Source organism: Chlamydotis macqueenii, chromosome 9 (assembly GCF_036417535.1).
Source record: "Chlamydotis macqueenii isolate bChlMac1 chromosome 9, bChlMac1.mat, whole genome shotgun sequence".
NCBI lineage: Eukaryota > Metazoa > Chordata > Aves > Otidiformes > Otididae > Chlamydotis > Chlamydotis macqueenii.
In genome coordinates this window covers 27,865,453-27,887,037 of record NC_141564.1, presented here as the reverse complement: position 1 = coordinate 27,887,037, position 21,585 = coordinate 27,865,453, and the positions used below count along the sequence as shown (strand labels likewise).

Sequence of the window (21,585 nt, the reverse complement as noted above, 5' to 3'; positions counted from 1 at the left end):
GCCCCACGGCGACGCGGGGATTCCTTGGGGCGGGGCCTCCGCCGCCGGCCAAAGACGCGTCGCGCATGGCCCCGCCCCTATATAAGGGGTGGCCGTGGCACAGCCCCCGGAGCGCGGCCGCCGCCTCTGCTTCGGCCGTTCTGCGGAGCTGGCACCATGGCAGGTCAGTGCGCGCGGCCACACCTCCCCGCGGGCGCCTAGCGCGCGCACCGCGGTTCGCGAGGGCTGCTGGCGGCGCGGGCCGCGCTCGCCCAGCCACCGCGCGCTCCGTGGCCGCGTTCCGTCCGCGGCGCGGGAGCAGGGCGGGCCGCGGCGGCACCTATTTTTAGGCAGCGGCCTCTGCGAGCGGCCGGTGCTGCGGCCAGTGGGGGCTGGGACTGCGGCCGCCCGCGTGGGGGCGGGGAGGCATCCCGCCAGGCACCGCCGTGCGGGTGCAGAGGACGCTCGCGGTTCAGCAGTGCTCCGCGCCGCCTGCTTTGGGGCCGGGCCCAGGGCTCTGCCGTCTGACGGGAGGGACGCGGCCAACCTAGCAGAGGGCAGGGGGGTCCGGAGCGGCCGCTGTACGGCCGCAGCAGCGTACAGAAAGAAACCTCGCCCTCCCCCGAAACGGTAAAGAGGGCATGTAACTGCCGTGCATTTTGATACTTCACGGTGAGCAATTCCTCACCGCCTCTCCAACTATGCCTGGCTTTTTTCTTCTGTGTTGTTTTTGTTTTTGTTCCCCCCCCCCCCCCCCCCCCCGATTCTTATCTTACCTGAAGCTGTCAGTGGAGTCGTTTTCACTTTCAGATCTGGAAGGCTGGAGGAAGTCCGGTGCTCTGCCTTACAATGCATGTCTTGATTAGATGCTCCAGTCTCTTTAGGAATCCTATAGTCAAAAAAAACCCAAACAAACAAACATCAGATGTACTAGTATCTAACTGAAAGAACAAAGGACTAGGCAAACACCTGTGAACTCTGGCTATGCCTATGAAAATGCTTTTGGGGAAAGTTCTAAAACATCTGGAGCAAGCACTCTAGTCCCCTCCTGCGTACTGTCAACTGCAGGATTGCTCAGGCTCCCAGCATGCTCTTAGGTGTGTGAGGGCTACTGCAAAAACTCTTGTGTACAAATGCTGTAGCCTATGAACTGGGCAGCTAAGTTGTCTCTGAAGTAGTTCGGTTTTGCCTGGATAAATCAATTATGAAGCTATGCAGCTGTCTTGCATTCTCTGTGTTTTTGCAGCCACACTATTATTAATAGTTCAGTATGCCTCAGGCATAACAGTGATGTCTGTGCGAACATAACCTACTGTGGAGGAAATGTTTACAGAGAATGGAGAAGGGGGAGAGGATGGGAAGGGAGACCCACACAACTGATACACTTGTTGTTTAGGTAGAATGGATTAGTCTTTTGCAGATGTAACTTCTATATTGAGCAGCAACTGGTCATGCCCAGATTGTAGTATGGACTCATACACAACACAAGTCTGAATGTACTTGTGAATGTACTTTAGAGAAGGTATGAAATAGAAAGTTTTTTCAAAACTTTGGAAAGCTGTACTGACTTGGATGCTCTACAAGTTGCCAATATCCTCGTCTTGTCAAGCAGCCATGAAGTTTCCTACTGCAGTTGTGATGTAATAGGGGGCTTCTTAGCCTTTACTCCATCATTACATTAAGTCAAAGGCCACTAAGACCTTTGTGTGTGAATACTCAGTTTCAGTAAGATGAGGAGACATGGTAGAAGTCTACCTGCTAACAGTTCAGTGAAAAAGACTAGTCTTACACTGCTGGAAAACAAGACAAAAAACATTCAGATGAGTGTTGGGCACAATCCCACTTTGTCTACACTGGATTTTTAGTGAACTGTCAGCATAGAGTGGCAGACTTCTATTTATTGAGTAGCTGAGGAGTAACATGCAAATTCAGTAATAAAAAATCCTGTCCTATGAGGAGGATGTTCACACCACTTAAAATGCTACACACTTGCCATTTGTTAAGCTTCAAAGAAACACAAAATTGTTCTGTAGATTTGCTGAATTATATGAGCTATTACAAATTGGTAGCTAAAGTGAATTGAAAAAAAAAAATCTTTATTCCTGGCATTGTAGAAGCTTTTTTGAACTTTATAATTGACCACTATAATCTAAATCCCTTGGGACTAGTTGGTTTTGCTGCTAAGCAAAATAGAAGGTTTTGTAGCTGGTCTGTAGAGCTTGCAAACCAGGTTTGCAGAGCTTAGAGACAATTACAGTACATGACTCTCTGTTGTCAACTGTTAAGATGGTATGAAGTTAAAAAGATACTGATTACTGTCTCATCAGACTGGGCTGAGGAGTTGTACAAAACAGCCTCTCTAAAAGTACAGCAGTCAGGATTTTAATCTTACTACTAGATTTGATAATAAACCTTTAAGTGCCCAAAACCCTCACTCTCAATCCTGATTGAACCTAGTTAACAACTTCTGAAAAGAGAAGAAATCAGTTGCTAAAATGAATTTGATTGTGTAAATCTACTCTTGAAATTCTTAGGAAGAAACTACTTTGATGGTAGGGCCAAACCAAAAATGGTTTGGTAGAAAAGAGCACATTTTCTGCTGTAGCTTGGAAAGGATATATACATTATTATAGTTAACAGTCAGCTGAAGAAGTTTAGAAGTCACTTGTTTGCTTTTGTCAGTCCCACCATGGCAGTTTAAAACAATATGACAATTGAAAGAATGCAAAGCTTGTATTTTATGGCCTCAATAAGCAGTATATGGCAAAGTGATCCATCTTAATCTATTTTTAAGACACAACTGGAGCAGAAGATTACAGTAACAATCCAACCTTACCTCTTTTCACTTGAAGAGCGAAACTGTTGTTGCAAGTCTAAAATTGCTTAACATAGTACTGGTTACTTCCCATTTAAATCTTGCATTCTTGTGACAGAGCTGCAGCCATGGGTTCCAGAACAACTAATCTGCAAAATCCTGAGCTAGCAAACCTTAATACTGTTCTCCAAGATCTAATTCAATGCTTACTTTCATTTGAAAATTAAATGTAAGTTTTACGCTGCCCTAACTTCAGAGTTAAGAGCTGAGGCTAAAGTAACTCTACAAAACTCTGCTGTTACTAACTTTAGACCAAATGCAAGCTTGCCAACTCCAGTACTTTTAACTTAAAAATAGTACATTAATGGCCAAAATAAGGCTCTTTACACCTTTTGGATTGTCTCTGACATTTGGCATGACTTAGTTAACCTGTGGGCAAACTGGAACTGGCTTTCTCTTGCAACAGTCTTGATTTTGTGGCTTTCTTACTGCATTTTGCCATATGTCAAGTTACTAATAGCGAGTATAGCTATGCAAGTACAATCTGCTTCGTTCAGCCATGCAGGTAGGCCAAATATGCAGAGTTAAAGCGCGCGTCTTAGAGGTCTCACAGCATGATTACCTAACAGTACTAGGTTTCTAGTGTATTTGTCTCAGAATAAAGCAGTGGATCATGCTAACTTGACCAAGTTCCTTTCTTCCAGACCAGTCTTTTGTGACTTTAGCCACAAATGACTCCTATGTGAAAGGAGCACTGGTACTTGGTTCATCCTTGCAACAGCACAGAACAACAAGGAAGCTGACCGCACTCATAACTCCTCAGGTGTCAGATCTCATGAGGTAAGGTCACTTATATACTTCAGACTGCCACAGTTCCTGCTAATGTGAAGGCTGAAAAAAAAGAAGTTAAATTTCTTAATAGTAGCCTTCCTTAGCTTAACAGCTAAGCTTAGCAGAATTATACTATCTGGAATTCTGTAAGTTCTTCAAACATGAAACTGTTTGTGTGGGGTTTTTTTGTTTTTGGTTTTTTTTTCTTCCATATGATGAGTTAACAAATACTCTGTAGTTAGAGCACTGAACTGTGACTTGATACTGATATTTCAACTGGATCTTTGCTCTTTCATAGCCCTACTTAGAACTGTCCAACAATACAATATTGCCTGTGCATTCATTAGTGCTGTGTGTATGCATGTGGAAGTGGGAGTAGGGGATTGGCATTTACCTGTCTTGCAGAAGCGTTCCAGATGGAGATAATGTAACACAAGCTCTCTTGAAATCTAGCAGACACTTCAAATAAAATTTTATCGTGAGAGGAAAATAAGCAGAACTAAAGTAGCACCAAGTACATTAAATCAGGTCAACAGAGGCATCTAAGGAGGTCACAATAGTACAACAAATGAAATAAACAGGCAACTGCTTCCTACAGCCTCTCTAGAACAGTCTCAGTATGGTGTGGAATGGGTGTTCTTCCCACATGTTAGGGGAGAGTAAAAAACCAATTAACTTAATAGCTACATGAATTACAGATAAGTTAAGATCCTACATGGGGAAGTTCTTCTGAAAAGATACTGTCTCTGTAAATTACTTCTCTTAATTTACAGAGACAGTAAAGAAGTGGCTCAGTAATGGGGTGATTCTCCTTGGAGTCCCTTGGCAGCTAAACAGCCTTATCAATATCAAGATGTTACATATAGGAACACCCATTCTAGCACGTTAGATGAGTGTGCTCTTCTAAGGTGAATCATAGATGTGGCTATTTGCTAATGCAAGCCAGCTTGTATTATGCCCTTAGACTGGTGATACCTACCTACCTAGTGGTGTAACTAGAACTTGCATTTCTCATTCTCTATCTACTAACAAAGTATGCTTTAAGTTCAGAAGCAACTATCCGTACCAAACTGCCAGTATAAAGACAGCCTTGCAAGGCAGAGTTCTAAAATTCATTTACAAGCTCTGTGGCTGAAATTGTGTTGATAATTGCTGAGCATTCAAGGTACGCTGTAGAATAATGAGACTTTACAGATATTTTAAACAGCATGAACTCCTTAACCTCTCTTGAACTAATGGTCATGCTTTATTGATGGTAAAGCAAAGGTTGGATATCTGCCACAAAATTTCACTACACTGTCTGAAAGTTTGTTTCACCCTTAGGTGAACATGATGCTGGGTCAAAACACTGCTGTACCCAAAGCCATGATTAAGTGAGTCTTTAAAACTTTATGGGATAAAGAAAGTTTTAGCAACTGGGTCTAGTCAGATGTCCCTAACAGCCACAAATCCAGAACAGTGTTGTCATAACTATTGCGTAAACTTCTGTTTCAGTTGTTTATGATTCAGCTACTGTCCTGCTGAAGCTACTCTAACAGCTTCCCATTTCTTAATTACCTGCTCAAAGTAGACTTAACTTGCCAAAAAGCAGAATCTGGCTGAAAAAAAAAAACCTATGTGGAAAGTTTGTACTACATAGCCATGACCTACTGGACTTGATAGCAATGCTAACTAAAGCCTTGTTTGCGGAAGACAAAATAACCCAAACAAACTTCACTGTCTCCCAGAATGTGTCCATTACAGACTAGAAACCTTGAGGCAGACAGGTGTACTCATGCATTCCAACACATGCAATCAGCCATTATTGATGGCATAAGAAATACTGCTAGGTTCCCTGTTATTCCACTTCTCTTTATGGAATCTGTCATGTGGTCTAGTGCTGGAGCAACAACAGAACTAAATCTTGGCAATTGACTTTTTCCCCAGGAGAGTGCTGGAAAAAGTCTTTGATGAAGTCATATTAGTAAATGTCTTGGATAGTGGGGATTCAGCACACTTGGCGTTAATGAAAAGACCTGAGCTGGGTGTCACACTAACAAAGCTTCACTGCTGGGAACTGACGCAGTTTTCAAAATGCATTTTCATGGATGCAGACACAATGGTAAGTAATGGTAACTCTTAGTGACCTGGTATGGGGGTTGTGGTTTTTTTTTTTCCTGTGGGTTGTTTTTGGTTTTGTTGTTTGGGGTTGGGTGTTTTTTTGGGAGGTGGGTGTTTTTTGTTTTTTTTTTTTTTTCTTTAAGAGGAGGGCTAATAGAGACTTTTTTGCTATTTGGACTAGTATCTCTAAAAATGTATGTGCCTTTTAATCTAAATTAATTGTAATGATGTAATCTGTGGGGACTATCTCCTTAAAGTATTCCATAAGATGAGAGTATTGATGTGAGAACTTTTTTTCGTGTCTTAATGTGGATGTCAAAATCCATTAAAACATGATATCCCAATTCCTAATGTAAAAACTAGAATTTTTTTTAACTCCCTTTACAACTAGGTTTTGTCAAATATCGATGAGCTTTTTGAGAGAGAAGAGCTGTCTGCAGCACCAGATCCAGGCTGGCCCGACTGTTTTAATTCTGGAGTTTTTGTTTACCGACCTTCCATTGAAACATACAACCAGCTGTTACAGTTTGCTACAGAGAAAGGGAGCTTTGATGGTATGTGTTAATTTGTATTTCAATAAGTTAGACCAAAGTGGTAATAGTGGTTGGGATGGCTCAAGAACTACATACATGTAATGGGGACTCTCCTATTATAGGATTCTGAACTCAGTGTAACTACATAAAAATCATCCTTCTCACAAGAGGCTACCATTACAATATATAGTAGAACTACTTTTTTTTCAGACTTCATGAAATAAAAAACCTAAGAGTTTGGCCTCCAAACTAGCAGCTGTAAGCATTAGCTATGTAGAATCACATAACAAGAAATCTTAAGATGTAGCAAGTACAGCGCACATATTAGCAAATGAAACTGCAGGACTACACTTTGTGCATAACACTCAAGGCTTGAATGTTCAATGCTAACTCAAGTTGCTGTGTAAAAAATAGCACTGATCAACTTGAGTGCAGCTTCAGAGAAATAAACATTTGAAGATGAAACTGTCTCTTCGTATGCTCTGTGGTAGCTTCCTGTCATTATAGGGTGGTGGCCATCTTTCCCAATATCAAGTGCATGTAGCCTTTGCTGCTTCCCACTATAGGTCACTTGGGATCAGCCCAGATTTAAGCTTGAGAGGCCAAGTTCTGCTGTCCTGTAAGCCTCCTAAATCTACTACCATTACATTGCTTGAAGACTACTGTAGTTAAAGGCTTCTGAATGACTATTACTGTCTTGTGTCACTAAATTTCATTATGCGGCTACTGTGATACAAAACAAAGTCTAAGTGAAAAGGCTACAGAAGACTACATAAATAAGATCATTAAATGGAACTCTTAATAGAAGGTAATTAACCAGACTGTTGATGTAACTTTCAGTGCTTTGTAAAAAGTAAAAATTCTATATGTCACTCCTAGTCTGCAGAGTAATCCCTGTTACTGTGTGGACTCCTGTATGTGGCCTCCTAAAGAACATTAGTCACAGTTGGATGCTTAGCGCTACCATATGAACAAACTCCAGTGAAAATGAGTACTGCAGTGTAATGAAGGGTCTGTCTGTACCTTGCTACTGACAAGGTAGCTGTTGGTAGCTCAGGGAGTGCACTCAGATATTGGGTGTAAACTGGTCACCAGCTGTGGCAAAAGCTGTAGCACAGTACTGAATTTTTGTATTTAAAAAAACTAAAAAAAAAACCCAACAACCCAACGAACCAAAAAACCAGAAACAAACCCATATCTTTGTAAACTGACTGTTGAGTAGCTCCAGGAACATCTGAGACTTGGTGATTGTCTCCTCTGAGCTTTGTGTTTGACTGCTAGTGGACCTCATCTTCTAGGCCTAAGGCCCCTGTCCTTTAAAAGAATAGAACTGCTTCCACAATATACTTTCTGACTTGAAAGCTAAAGCCACACAATGGTGAAACTTCCTCAGTATCCTAAACAAGAAGCGATTGTTGCAGCTCCTGGCAGCAAAAATGGTGGGCTACTGGTTTAGGTACCACATTTCTAGAGCTGTAATTTGTACTTCAGCTTTAAAATTTATTAAGTTTTTATTAAATGGTAGCACTGATCTGAGTAATGAGAGCATGGAGACTTGCACTTACCTGCCTAAGCTGCTGCAGAGCCTATGAATTTGGTGGGGAGAAAGGGAACTTAAATTTATCTAGACAGTAATAAAAGTTCCTAGTAAACTTTTAATAAGAGAAACACCTGTGAAGGCTCACTGCCCTTAATAGGACACAGGGATGCAAACTCAACAAGCTACCAAGCTATGCATAAGTCAAGTCAAGCTCTAAGCACCTAATGTGCAGTACCAGTAAACAGGGAATGCAAGACTTTCCAGAGTGTTTCATGTTTCTAACAGCAGACAGATGCCTCCTATGTAATGCTGTTGTCCAGAAATGGTAGTGATGGCTAACTAAAGAAAAGAAATAAAAAGAAAGCTGGTAGTACTGATACCTTAAGAAAAGAACATTGCTATTGCTTCAGCAATCCTCTGGCTCTCTAGCATGGGATCTAAAATGGTGGTTGTTACATATAAAGATGTAATGCAGCAAGACGGTATCTGTAGATACATAGGTAATTAACTACTGCCCGATTCTTTCACGGTATGTCTAAGGTCCAGTTCATACACAAGACTATTGTTGAAGTCTGAAGTAGGACAGCTAAATGCTGCTTTCAGTGGCTGCTTTGGCATAAATGCATGCAATCTGAAAAAAGCCAAGTATGTAAAACAATCTGAGTGAGAGAAAGTCCTGCAGAATAAGTTAAATACATTGTTGCTGCCTATTCAGGTATGAGGTATTTGTTCTGAGAGGGCATCTCAGACTTTCTTCTCTTTTAGACGATCTTACTGTTAATATACACATTCTTAACACAGTATTAAGTTAGAAGTTAAAATAAAACATAGCTGAGTAAAGACCATGGGACTTGCCTGGTTTCTTTGACTCTGTTCTCTTGTGATGAGCACAATTTCAAAAGTGCTTTCCTTCCTTTATGGGTTAAGAGGCAAGTCAGAGGTTTGAAATTACTGGACCACATCTCTAGGCAATTTCTCTACCTGCAGTCTGCATGTATGCTGACAGCTGTAACAGGATACTTAGAATTTATATTTGTCAGTGTACACCTAAGTTTATACCCAGTGTCTAGATACTTCAGTGGCAAAAATCAAATTCTGCTCAAACAGCAGTGAGGGTGTAAACTTTAGTATGGCCTGAAGTCTTTTTATTGGACTATAATCAGAACTTTCCCGAGTCATCAGAGACTGAGTGCTTTTGAACATTGAAGATTAAAATAAAACATTATCTCTTTTCTAGCTAAGCTATCCGCTTACCTATTCTTCAGCAATGCTACTTGTGAATGCAGTCACAGGTGAAGGGAAGACAACAAATTAAAGTTGTGGGACTCCCTTCAGTCTCCTTAAGAGGAACTATTAGCACTTAAAGATTAATTATATTAACTGCAATAAAGAAATAATGAATATAAATAAGTAGCTTTTACTTCTCAGTAGCTGCTTATAAGCTAGTCTGCTTTGGGCCAGAGACAATTTTGTTTTGTTTTGTTTTTCTTAAGTTACTCTACTACTGATCTACCAAGCAACTTCAGACTCATTTGACCTTGTTACAACCCTGACTTGCAAACTAAGAGGTGACCCCTCCCAACACAGTCAGTCTGGCCATAACTTAGCTTGCTATCCTCACTTACGGGTTAGTCAGCAGCTTTTTAGTACAGATCTAGGAATGCCTACTGCCTGTTAAGGGATTTGATGAAGTTTTTACTAGAGTTGTCACCAAGACAATGTACTTCCCTTATCAGATCATGGTGTAGGCAAATGCATCCAGGGCTAACAGACCACCAATATGCAAACTCCAGTGTTGAGATGGTGGTCATGCATCTGTAAGCATAAGTAATAAAATTAATTGTTGGCACTTGATGATCTGAGTTACAGCTTTCCTGAAGCTGAACAGTACTTGTCAAGTCTTGGTTTTTTTTGCTGCTTTATACAGCTTGAACTTAAGCTGTAAAAGAAACTGAATGGCACGGTTTGTGAGCAGCTTGCTATCTTTTAGCAAAAGTAACACCACACATACTATCTCTTTCATTCTCTACCTTCTTTTGATTTTTCCAAAGGCTGCAAAGTTTACAGAGTTGTGCTAAACTCCTACTGGACATGACAACTGCATTACCAACTCTTTAATTAGTGAAATGATTGAAAAAGATCCTAAAACAGCTATCTGATGCTTGTAGCCTCTTAATGCTTTCTCTTTCAGGTGCAGATCAGGGGTTATTAAACACCTTCTTCAGCAGCTGGGCAACAACAGACATGAGCAAACATCTACCATTTATTTATAATTTGAGCAGCACTTCCGTATATTCCTACCTTCCAGCATTTAAAGCGTAAGTTCAAAATTCTAAGATGACTTTCAGAGCTTATATTTCTTCTAACAGAATGAACAGGCACAATGTGAACTTACACAGTTTTTTCTAAAGGGAGACCATTATTGCAACTAAAAAGTTATAACAGTTTCCTGTCTTTACAAAAAAAGGTTAAATTAATACTAGTTAAATGAATAGTCTCATAATAAATGCAGAGAGAAAGCTGTATCTGTAGCTTAAACCACTCACCTCTGGTGGTAACACTGAAGTTGATTTAGAGTAAGCACATTTGACAGGCCACTTGCAAAACGAAGAACCACTACTCCAGTATGGGATACTGTCTATTACAGCTCTAACCAAAGGCAGTAGCTCTTGAATCAGCTTGAGTTGAACTTCAGAGTGTCACTGGTGGTATTGTTCCCACAGAGATAACTTGCCCTTTCCTCACTCAAGTTACTTAGGGTATTTAATGACCAGTAGTTACAGTTCATCTAATCAACCTATACCATTCAAATAAACATGGTGAACAAAGACCTTGTATAAAGCTAGAATTCTCTCCCAACAGTCTTTCTGGATCTCGGACAGTTCTTCAAGTAATAGCAAGATGGAACAAAGACTATAGCCAATCACATCGCATGTTCCCTGTGTAAGGAAAATGACTGTATCCTCCCTAGCTGGCAGTATAAGATTTTGCATCTGACTAAACTCTGTGTCAGTGGCAGGGCTACTCAAGTCTTAAAATAAACACAGGAGGAAGGAGGGGAAGCATGGGAAGCTGAAATGTTACACAGAAACTCTTATTCATTAAGACATACATAAGTCAGGGGGAAGGGAAAGTACCAATTGCATAAAAACAATCTGATCTCTGAATGACATCAGGTTACTAGTGTCTAAAGCAGCAGCTAGCATAAGCAGGACTATTGCTGGCTCAAGATGAAACTGTCTTGTGATCAGAATACCATTTGAAATCCTGTCATGCTAAAAGTGGAACACTTATTTAAAGAAATACATGCAAGCTTAAGAATGACAAACTAGTTGGATAGCATTTGATAAGCTAACATCTATTGTAAAGTATGTCCTCTTTGCATGGCTGGCTGGTTGTTAGTCACATAGCCCTAAATTTACAAGTGACCTTGTTGCCACAAAAGACTAACTGTATCTGGGGGCTTTTGATAAAAATTCTATTTAACTGATTGAATCAGCCGCCTAACTGAAATCAGCCAGCCTTCAAAAGTAGAATGCTGGAAGTGCAGCCCTTTTAAGGAAATGCTCTGCTCAATAGGTGGAACAATTTCCCTTGGTAAGATCAGCAGCTACACGCCTGATAATCAGCAGTTGGAATAAAGTGAAATTTAAACCTACTGACATCAATAGCTAAGTTTTTCGCAGCTTTGTACAGCGAGACTAGATTTCACAGCAGTCTCAGTAATCCTTTTTCCAAAGGAAAATGCCAATTCATGACAAATGCTCTCTAACTTCAAAACATTGATGAAGGACTTTTCTGGGAGATAGGGAAAGACAGATTAGTTGCTGAGGCCAGTGTGGACATAAAGCTTCCTAACAGTTGAGCTTAAATGTCAAAAGAAAGTATTGCAGATCTAGAAAGTATCTAGAAAACAAATACTGAAAACACGATAGAAGCTTGGCATCTGTCAACTGTTGTACAGGTCTTAAGTGGACAGAATACTAAGAATACACTTCTCTCTTTGCAGCAAGTGTAACATAACACTTCTTAGGCATTCTCTAGCTTAAATAGCCTTGATTTTTAAACAATGACGAGTTTCCTCAAAACAGCAGCAGCCTAAGATGAAGAAAACTCAGGCTGTTAAGTAGTGCTGTGACAGCTAATAAAACTAAAGTAGTCCTGTTATGCCAAATCTTGACATACAGAGTTTAAAGTGCAGGAACTGACCTCTTTAAGACAGGTTGGTTGTTTTTTTTTCTTTTCCTTGCAGTTAGTGCAAATACTTGACCTTGTTTCGTACACGCATAGCTTTTCATTCTGCAGTTCAAAACACTGAACATGAATATTGAAATACAGTACAAAAACCTCCACCCAAATGCATACTGCCTTGTTTTGAATATTCTAAATTTTCTGAAACACACCTCCATAGTCCCCATATATAAAACTCTTTAAACATCTGAGTCCTTGTCAAAATCACCATGGCATGGTTAACAGTGTTAGACAAAGACGTTTGGCATTATCATCCATTCTAATCATATTATGTTGAGAAGAAATTCTAAAGTGATGTGAACTAAACTAGGTGAGACAGTCACTGTTTACTAGAGAGACTGGTATTGCTTATTCACAAAATTGACTCGAGCTGAACTCTAGTTCTGGAACCACAGAAGAATGGAATGAATGCTGTCTCTTTTAGTCTGAAGTTCTTCAAAAGGGGCGCATCTCCTCTACACTCTTAATGCAAAAGCCCATAACTGGTAACATTTGGGACAACGCTAGAAGTCCATTTTGAAAATTGAATGAAAATAGTTTTAAAAAGAAACAAACAAAAAACCTACCACTACAAGTCCCACCCATGCCTAAACTAAGGTTATTTAGAAAATAATGGTTGGTTGTTCAGCAAGACCCTGCTGCACCAAGATCAGAAATCCTCCCGAAATGCCTAGGTTATACAAAGCTATTATTTTGCAGGGATGGTCTTCCTGCAACAGGGCCTTCTAATGATTCTTTTCTATAGGGCTGTAAACTGAAAGGCTAACTCTTAACACTGACCCCTCTCTACATAATGCTTGTAATGCCTAACTATCTGGATCACTGACTTTGGAGTAGAATCTTTTTCACTCTTAAAACCAGTTCTGATTGCAACGGCTGCTTGAGACTGCTCTCTCCTGAGCTATGGACATCATTCTACCTAAAGACTTGAGTTGGCTGTAAGTACTTAAAGAGCCCAGACCATTAGGTTTTGGCTGTATTCTGACTATTGTAATGTAGAATTCAGTTTGCATTTTTTCTGTTTTATAGTGATGCTTTCAGTCCCAGTAGGCATGCCAGTTTCATCATTTAGTGTTTAGCCTCATAGTTTTGTTTTCTGGACACTTAGAGAAACTGCAAGTTAAAAAAATCTGTCTGCCAGTCAAAACTCTTGTTTTCTAGGCATCTGCACAAACTGTGGGTTCTAACTTTTTCTGTCCAACAGGTTTGGTGCAAATACTAAAGTGGTGCATTTCCTGGGAAGCACAAAGCCGTGGAACTATATATATGACTCCAGAACAAAAAGCATAAAAGGCAACATGGATGACCCTAAAATAGTTCACCCAGAATTCCTCAACATGTGGTGGGATACCTATACAACTAATGTTTTACCATTACTAGAACAGCATGGAATTGCTAAAGAAATTACTACAGGTGTAAACATGGTATGTGCTTTAATAGTCTTGTAGAAACTACCCAAGTATGGATGACAGGTTCTTTACCATTCCACTGATTGCCCTTCCCTCTGTCCAACTCAAAGCATGAGTGGTTTAGTTTGTGGGGTGCAAGTTTTTTTGTTTGTTGGTTTGTTTTTTTTTCTTTTAAGCTTGGAATAAATAATACTATAGAAGAGAAGCATGCTATAGCAGTCTTGAATGTCTGCTTGCCTAGAACAAATTATGTAAGTAGCTAATGGTGCACCAGAAACTATATTGTAGTAACTTCTTTAATATATACAGAGAAGGGCCCTATAACTCTTAATGTGTTGCAGCTAGTAAGGTTCTCAAGCAGAAGAACCCTAGTTCAGCATGCAATATGTACATACAGATCTTGCATGGTGAAACCAATCTAGGTAAGCCTAGAGTAACTTGGAGAATGAATACTTATGTAGACTGGCAGTGATGAATCCCAATACTTGCCAAAGCCAAAAGTAACGCTTCTAACTCTAGTTCTCATTCACAGAGTTTAGTAGCTTGCATCTGCAAGCTATTAAGACTGCAGACTTTATAGTCACTTAGTACATGGGCCAGTTTAAGTTCTCAACCTTTCTGAGACTGAAGTTACTGAACTCTTAAGATGCACTTTCTCTTGTTAATCTTACATTTTTCTAACAAACTATTTGCAGCTATCGGGCTTGGTCTATACTCTGGCTTTCTCTTGTGGCTTCTGTAGAGAGGTATGAAGAACTTAAACTTTTCTTTTTTTTTTTTTTCTTTTTTCCTTTTTTTTTTTTCCCCCCCTTCCCTGCTAACTTCTGTAACTCTGCTTTGTTATTTTGCTAGGAAAGCTGTACAATCCCTGCCCATTGGCAATGCTTGCTGCTGCGCATGATAATATCTACTTAATAGTCTCATTCTATGTCCTATTGCTCACTTTATCGATGCAAAGTATTTCTATATTTTTACTCTGCCTTTCCTTTTAGGCAGAGGTTACAGAGGCAGTGTCCCACATATCAATATCAACACCATCACCAGTATTACCAACTGTATCTTCAGAAGAACGCAAGGAACGGTGGGAACAGGGCCAAGCTGACTATATGGGAATGGATTCCTTCGACAACATCAAGAAGAAACTTGATACCTACCTTCAGTAGAAATACCTGTCTCAAACAGTGGTGATGCAAGGACTTGTTCCAGAACTAACAGCTAGAAAGGTGTAGATGGTGGTCAGTTACACTTGCTAGTAGCTTGATGAAAAACTTCTTGGCTGAAGGCCTCTGCAGTGCTACAGATGAAGACTGAGCAAAAGCTAGGAAGCAGAATTCCTTGGGCACCTATAACTGCCCAATTTCCAGTTCTCCCTACTAGGTAAAACCAGGTATTTTCAGCTTAAATTTTCTTCTGTTGTGATCAATTGGCTCAAGATATCCCTTGAAAGTGGGTTTGTTACCTCTCCCATTAAGGTGACTAGCATTGATTCCTTTGCTTGCTGTTTTAGATGTAAAATGTAATTCATGGGATTGCTCATACACTAGAGTGGTAGCCATTCTGCTTTACCATAAATCTATTAATGACACTGGGATACATACAGATGTAACAGTAATAGCACTGCTTTGCTCTTCCAGTCACAATTGCACTGAAGTTTTGACCAGGTTCTTACGCACAGTGCCTACAGCATGGCAGAATGCATTTTTCAGTTCTGTATACTATGGGACTAGTAAACTGAGTTTTATCTGTTACTTGCAATGTTGCACTTGATACAAAAATAAAAAGTTGTCATGCATTTCTGGCTTCCCTAAACTCTTGAGCAATTAAAAAAAAAAAAAGAAATAAAAAGAGGGAGCTCTGAAGCAGTCCAACTAAAATATTCAACAGGTATAACCATTAGGCTTTGCTAATGCTACTCTAGCAATCATTACCAAATGTCCATCTTTTAGTTCTCTAATTATTTACAGAATATACAGTCATTTGCCGAGGAGCTGTTTGGCCCTAAGTATAGGACAGGGCAGTAGAGGATGTACTTGCTGAAGCTACTCATACAGGCAACATGGAGCTTGGGCAGAGGGAGTCTTTATTTTGGTTACTAAAGAAACATCATCCCTAATGTAAGCCCTGTACACTGTGAACTTGTTTTTAAACACCATGGTAATGCTATTTTGGCAAAGAAAGACTAAATAGCTGCTTAAGTAACTGTACCTACTCTGGTTAGGAAAACTACTCTTTCCATGTGTGCAGAGAGTAAAAGAAAGGGCTTTTTTTTTTTTTCCACACTCAGGCTACACATTGTATTCCAAGACACATGGAAAAGCAGTAAAAATGCAACAATAACAAAAGCATGCTAAAGACGGACAGACTGGCTGTTATCTGTACTTTTTCAGATCCATCCTTTAGCCAAAAGTCTAAATAGAAACAAATTACTGAGTGTTCTGTCTTTGACAGCTATACTCTGTACTAGTCCATAAACACAAACAAAATGCTATTTCATTATTTCCTAATAAAGGAGGATTTTGACAGGAAGCTAGTGAGGGTGATAAACTTTTAGCCTAGAAATAAAATAAACAATCAACAAGGTCTCACCATTTGCTGGTAAAGTAGAAGACATAATCTGGGTATGAGACTTCATTTGTTTTAACTTGTTTTCACTACTTAATTGCTCTAGAATTTCTTGGTCACCATTTAGCAAAAATGCTAAAGATGAGGTCCAAACCAAAGTAGCTTATAGTTATTTAAAAGTACATAGCATCTGAACTCCCAGTTGTAACTAGCCCTTTCCTGTGTGGGTTTTTCTTTTGCTGTGTTGGGTTTTTTTTACTGATAAATTTGAAGTTGTGTGAAAGCAGGAGGGATTACTAGTTACAATCTGTAGTGACAAAAGTATACCTTATCCAACAAGTACAAATACTGGAGTTCTGCATGCTCACAAAATACTCTATGGAAAATGGTAAAATACTCTTTTGAAGACAACTAAACAGTCTTTAGTTTTGCTCCCCTTGTCTGTATTCATACTAGAGAACAGGCACGTTACTTCTTTTTAAGCTTAGTTGGAGAGAACTGAAAGTGTAAAAGCATGAGACTATATCAGCCTGAAAATTTGGTTTAGCATGTATGTTTTGTTACGTTAATACAAGAAGATACGAGAGCTGATGCTGAATAAGATGAAAACTTGCATGTTTTGGGTTAACAAATATAGTTAGTAAAGAAAGAAAACCTATAAAACCATTCTGTCCTAGCCTCTGTGACTCGTACTATGGTCAAGTGTTTACCCACAGCCTCAGGAAAGTGAAAGGTGTGACATCTATACCAAACTCTATGCAACTTATTTTCAATAAAGTGACCTTTATGTCATTATCTGCCACTATTTCCTTCATAATTACTGCAGGCAGCATTTGCAGAAAAAGATAGCCCTTTTTATCCCTTGTAACAGTATCACCTGATACATCAAACAATTTTCTGCTCTAAACCATAGGTACTCAAAGCAGTAACTGAATTAAAGCACTACACTCAAAACATCATTAATCAAAAGACTCACAGCTCTGCTTAGATTGAGACTCAGGTATTGAACTCCATTTGCTTTTTAAAAGCATATAATCTAAGGTGTTCCTTAGATGGTGACAACTCAGAGCAACTCTTCAAAGTTTAGAAGCTTTTTTTTTTTTTCCCATTTACATGTTTATTTTATGTAGGGGATTAAAAAAAAAAAAAAAACCCAAAATGATAGACTACTAACTCAGTCTTTGGAATTAAAAGTGTTAAGTTCATAGTTCCAAAAGCTCATTTCCTGAAGATACCACTGGAACTCCCAGAAAGAGAATACCAATAGCCAAGCACTACTTACAGATCATCAAAAGCAAAAAGAAACACCAAACATCCAGAAAGCTATGGTTTTTAACCACGCAAGTAACTGAACAGCTCCAACTGAACAGCAGGACTTTCCTGCTCTCAGCTTTGACCTTCAACTGTTCTCTCAGATACATTAATGGCTTTCTTGGGAGAGAACTAGCCATATAGCTTAGTACTAACTCCAGTAAGTTTTTATTTCACTTTGCAACAGGGAAACCATCATCAAGTAGAGGAAAACAGCACACTATCAGCACAACTGTTCTATGATTCTGTGAAGATGCGCTGATGATGTGGCTGAAAAATGATACTAGTAATTGTTTTCATAACCATAACTCAGCCACTCTGCAAAATGTCAGCATATTTTAACACAAGTAATCATGTTGCTTGACTAGCCATTGAAATGGGTCTCTCCCTCATGGAATTTTGACTTGGAAAATTAAAAGAATGACACAAAGCCAAATCTCTCATTCATAATCAGGAATTATTTCTCCAGCTTATCTCTAAACACCAGAATCTGAACCACAAAAACCAAAGAAAGTTTAACTTACATAAACTCTATGGAAAGAAAATAAGGGGGAAAAAAAAAAAAATAAATCACATGTAGGTCTGTGTGTTTTTTTGTCAACTTTTCCAGTGACAACCAGTTACTGGAGTTCACACGGTCTTCCATCATTCATGTCTTTTTCATTCTAACTAACTTAAAATACACCTTTCTCTATAGCTAAGATGCTGGGTCCCCCAAAATGGCATCAGCTTCTTAGGCACCATATTTTGAATTCCTTTCTCACTCCTTCCATTGTCTCACTGTTTCTCCAAACATCAGACATCTTCCCTTTATTTCTCAGTCCTTTTCCATTTCCTATGTTTCAATCTTTATAATCAGCTGTCTGGTGTGCCAAGACAGAAGAAAAGGTGAAAGGCATTAGAAGCAAATCAGATTCCATTTATCTGCTGCCAAATGCACTTCCTGAATCTAAACATAGGACCTAAACATAGCAATCTCTGCCTCCAATTGTAAGTCTGAGCATTACAGGGAATGCAGCAGTGTTAAGAAAACACGTAACAGAAGACTAGAATCAAATGGAAAGAGAAAGAAGGAATAGACAAGAATACTCAACTGTTCTTGAACCAAAATTCTTCAGTGCTATTTATTACTTTGCAGTACATGAACGTGAGTAGCTTGGCAAATTCTTCCTCTTTAAATCAAGGCATGTGCAGATCAGTATACCATTAAGACATATCTATGGGATTGGAAAAGCACTTAGCAGTGCAATAACGCTGTTAGAAAGCTGGCAGCTACTAAGATAGTATGTTTTGTTTAATCTATTTTGCAAGGGCTAACTGATATACCACTCATATTCTATTTTGCATATAGCACAGTTGTTCAAAGTGTGTACAGAAATTATTAGTGTGTTATCAATACAAGCCTATGATTCTAATTTTATCAAAATCACAAAACCTTTACTTTTACAAAAAAAAATCAGTGGAATTCTGATTAAGGGAAGTAAAATGCTAAAAGAAAGTGGTTTACAAATTTAAGTACTTAATTTTCACTAGCTTCTCGGAAGTAATCAACAGAGGAACTCCTTGCTGCACCTGTGTAGTATTCAGAAATACTAAAAAAAGATTTTGAAATTTTGAATTAAATACCACCTTTGAACATAGTCTGCAAAAGTGAGAATTCCTTATGAAGTGATCACAGACCACCTACTCTGAAACAAACAATCCACATGATCTGTTTGGTTATTAGGAAACATTGGAACACTAAGCTAATTCATTTCTTAAAGGTTTTGTCTGACGGACAAAACACGTTTACCTTTTGTTACCTTTTCACCTCTAAAAAGAGATTAAATTATTGCAAGGTAGAAAGCATAAATACGCATTTCTGCTTTGACATATTTTTATGTATTCTTATGTGTTGTACTTAATAAGCAACATTTCAAAGAAATGAACACTGCAAAGATTTCAGCAGTGCAAAACAAGTTTGTGCATTTCTCAATTAACATTTAGGAGAAAAACAGTTTTTGTAATTTATTTGAAGCATATATGTTTTGCCCACAAAGGCGGCAAAACTAAAAGTTAGCATGAGACATTAGCAATATTAACTAAAATATTAAATATTTACTCAAAATACCACAGTTTCAAGCTATAAATCGATTAGAGCCTTAATTTCATTAATTTTGGTTTGTTTTACTTCACTTGCTGAGGGCTTTTTGGTAGCAAAGGCTCCTGCTGCAAGTTCCCGCTTCTTCTTCTGAATTTTCAGCATATTTTCTTCCACTGAATCCTTCACAATGAACTGAAATACAATAAAAGCCCCACTGAAGTAAAGGCATTCTTTCTTTTTTTTTTTTTAATTAGAAGTTTAGAATGAGAAATGTAGGTATTTCGAAAAAAAAAAAAAAAATTAAAAGCTAAGTACCCTTAAGCACAGTTACATTATTTCATTATTACTTTGTAAAGAAAACACAAGAGGGTAGGGTTATAAAACAGCTGGAGGAAAAGGTTGGCATTTTAATTTTTTTTTCTTTTTTCCTTTTTTTTTTTTAAACACTTATTTGAAGCACATCTATCTCCTCTTTGCTACTTATATTAGAAGAGAACCTGCCTTCAGTTTCCCAAGTAATATTTTTGTGACTCAATATCAATGAGACAGACCAGCTGCTCTTCCAAAGCTAAACAAGCTGCTATGACTAAAGCAAAAGTGTTCTATATACCTTCAAGACAATAAACTGTAATAGCCAGGCTAGGCAAGAGCAATACTACCCCATTTCAGTCACTCCAGAGAGTTCAATGGGGACATCTAATTTCTAAAATTATTACTTCACAGGAAATAGATTACATACAATAAAATCTTACAATCCAAAGCCCACGCTTCAAAAAAAAAAAAAAAAACAAAAAAAAAAAACAAAACAACTCATGACAATTGAAGTTTACTGGTGAGACATATGACATCACAATTCATTTTAAAATACAGTGAAGCTTTTTTGAAAATTATTTATTTATTCATAACTAGAAAACTGTTCAAACAGATCATCTCTCAACTCACCTTAGTAATAACAACATCATGCTTCTGACCAAGCCTGTGACACCTGTCAAAACACTGGTCTTCTGCAGCGGGATTCCAAGCCTGTAAGTAGCAGCAATGAACAAGTTAAATAACCTCCCTTCGAAGTACACAGCAAGATGTGCATGGAATCACAAAGAAGTTACTGTACCATTAGCTCTCAAACAAATATTGCTTGCAGATTAATTATGCCCAACCTAATGTCTCACTCCTTAAGTATCCTGCTATAAAGAAAGCTTTGAGAACTCCTGGTTCTATATTCATAACAAGCAGGAACTTCAGGCAATTGCTTTAAAAACTAAGGTTGTCAGGAGTCTAGGAGACATCAAAACAATCTCATTATAATTTTAATTCTCAAATAAATACTGCATATATTAAGTGCCTCAGTACCCTTTTCCTGGTAGCAAAATCTAAACCAGCTGAACACAGGCAATTACTGATCAGTACAATAAGTCCTCTGACTGTTAGGAAAGCCCATGTATACTTCCATTAGTATATGCACTAATCACCAATTTAGGTAAACAAGAAACTTGCTGAACAGAAAATGGTAGTGTAGCAGTTCCTACTTATCCTTATGCTTAGGATAGAACACTAGATATAACGATCTGAAATGCCAAGTGCATGCTCCGCATTTTTCCAGCATGGTTTTTTTTCTATTTAAAGGTACAGAACTATTAGTTCTCACAGAACAGATATTTACATCTACCTAAAATGTAATAATGTTCTGTCTGTGCTAAGCAAGTCTCATGCAATGGGCTCACCTTGCCATGTCACGCACATACTGAAAGTTATCTAGGAACTCTTCTTAATGACTCCTTCTATAGAACCAGGGGCCGAGGGGGGGGAGGGGACGGGGGGGGACACGACACACGGACGACAACACGACAGCACTAGGCTAGCACAAAAAATTCATTTTAGATTCTAAGAGTCTCTGGTGCCTAAACACACTTAAGACATCAAACTGCAAGATAAAAGCCAAACAAGTCTTGTTTCTCCAGTCAGCTGAAGTGCAATAAATGATCCGTTGCTGCAAGATGAACATTCCTGGCAAGCTATGTATGGCAAACCGTTCTAATACTAATGTTACTACAAACAAGATGATGTCTTGAGGAAAGACCTAGCCCAGATGTTCACAAGCATGTTCCATTTTATCTTTGCCGTAGTCGAGGAGGACCAAAGGGTGCTACTCCCACTCTTGTTCTCTCGTCAGT

The 21,585-nt window shown here is 38.9% G+C and overlaps 2 protein-coding genes across 4 annotated transcripts in view; one reads left to right on the top strand and one right to left on the bottom strand.

Annotated features, from left to right (window-relative positions):
• The first annotated feature begins 49 nt into the window (after positions 1-49).
• GYG1 (glycogenin 1) lies at positions 50-15,250 on the top strand. Of its 3 annotated transcripts, XM_086755006.1 has the most exons (9): positions 465-609; positions 3,499-3,634; positions 4,949-4,998; positions 5,552-5,726; positions 6,117-6,279; positions 9,990-10,116; positions 13,254-13,473; positions 14,154-14,204; positions 14,451-15,250. In XM_086755006.1, exons 3-9 carry the CDS (start codon positions 4,955-4,957, stop codon positions 14,619-14,621), a joined length of 951 nt encoding a protein of 316 aa, XP_086611132.1. In that variant the 5' UTR covers positions 465-609; positions 3,499-3,634; positions 4,949-4,954; the 3' UTR covers positions 14,622-15,250. The 3 variants fall into 3 exon arrangements, with proteins under 3 accessions (XP_086611130.1, XP_086611131.1, XP_086611132.1); XM_086755004.1 differs by lacking the exons at positions 465-609; positions 4,949-4,998 and adding an exon at positions 50-163; XM_086755005.1 differs by lacking the exons at positions 465-609; positions 4,949-4,998; positions 14,154-14,204 and adding an exon at positions 50-163.
• Positions 15,251-19,323: 4,073 nt separating this feature from the next.
• HLTF (helicase like transcription factor) overlaps positions 19,324-21,585 on the bottom strand; it is a 28,146-nt gene continuing 25,884 nt past the window's right edge. The window contains exons 23-24 of the mRNA XM_086755003.1: positions 20,357-20,437; positions 19,324-19,606 (exon numbers count right to left, since the gene is read on the bottom strand). Coding sequence (XP_086611129.1) covers positions 19,454-19,606; positions 20,357-20,437 — 234 coding nt within the window. The 3' untranslated portion in view covers positions 19,324-19,453. The remainder of the gene's footprint in view (positions 19,607-20,356; positions 20,438-21,585) is intronic.

Coding starts and splice junctions, on each gene's coding strand:
- GYG1 (XM_086755004.1), top strand. Junction 6,280..9,989: donor AGAGAAAGGGAGCTTTGATG/GTATGTGTTAAT, acceptor TTTCTCTTTCAG/GTGCAGATCAGGGGTTATTA. Junction 10,117..13,253: donor TACCTTCCAGCATTTAAAGC/GTAAGTTCAAAA, acceptor TCTGTCCAACAG/GTTTGGTGCAAATACTAAAG.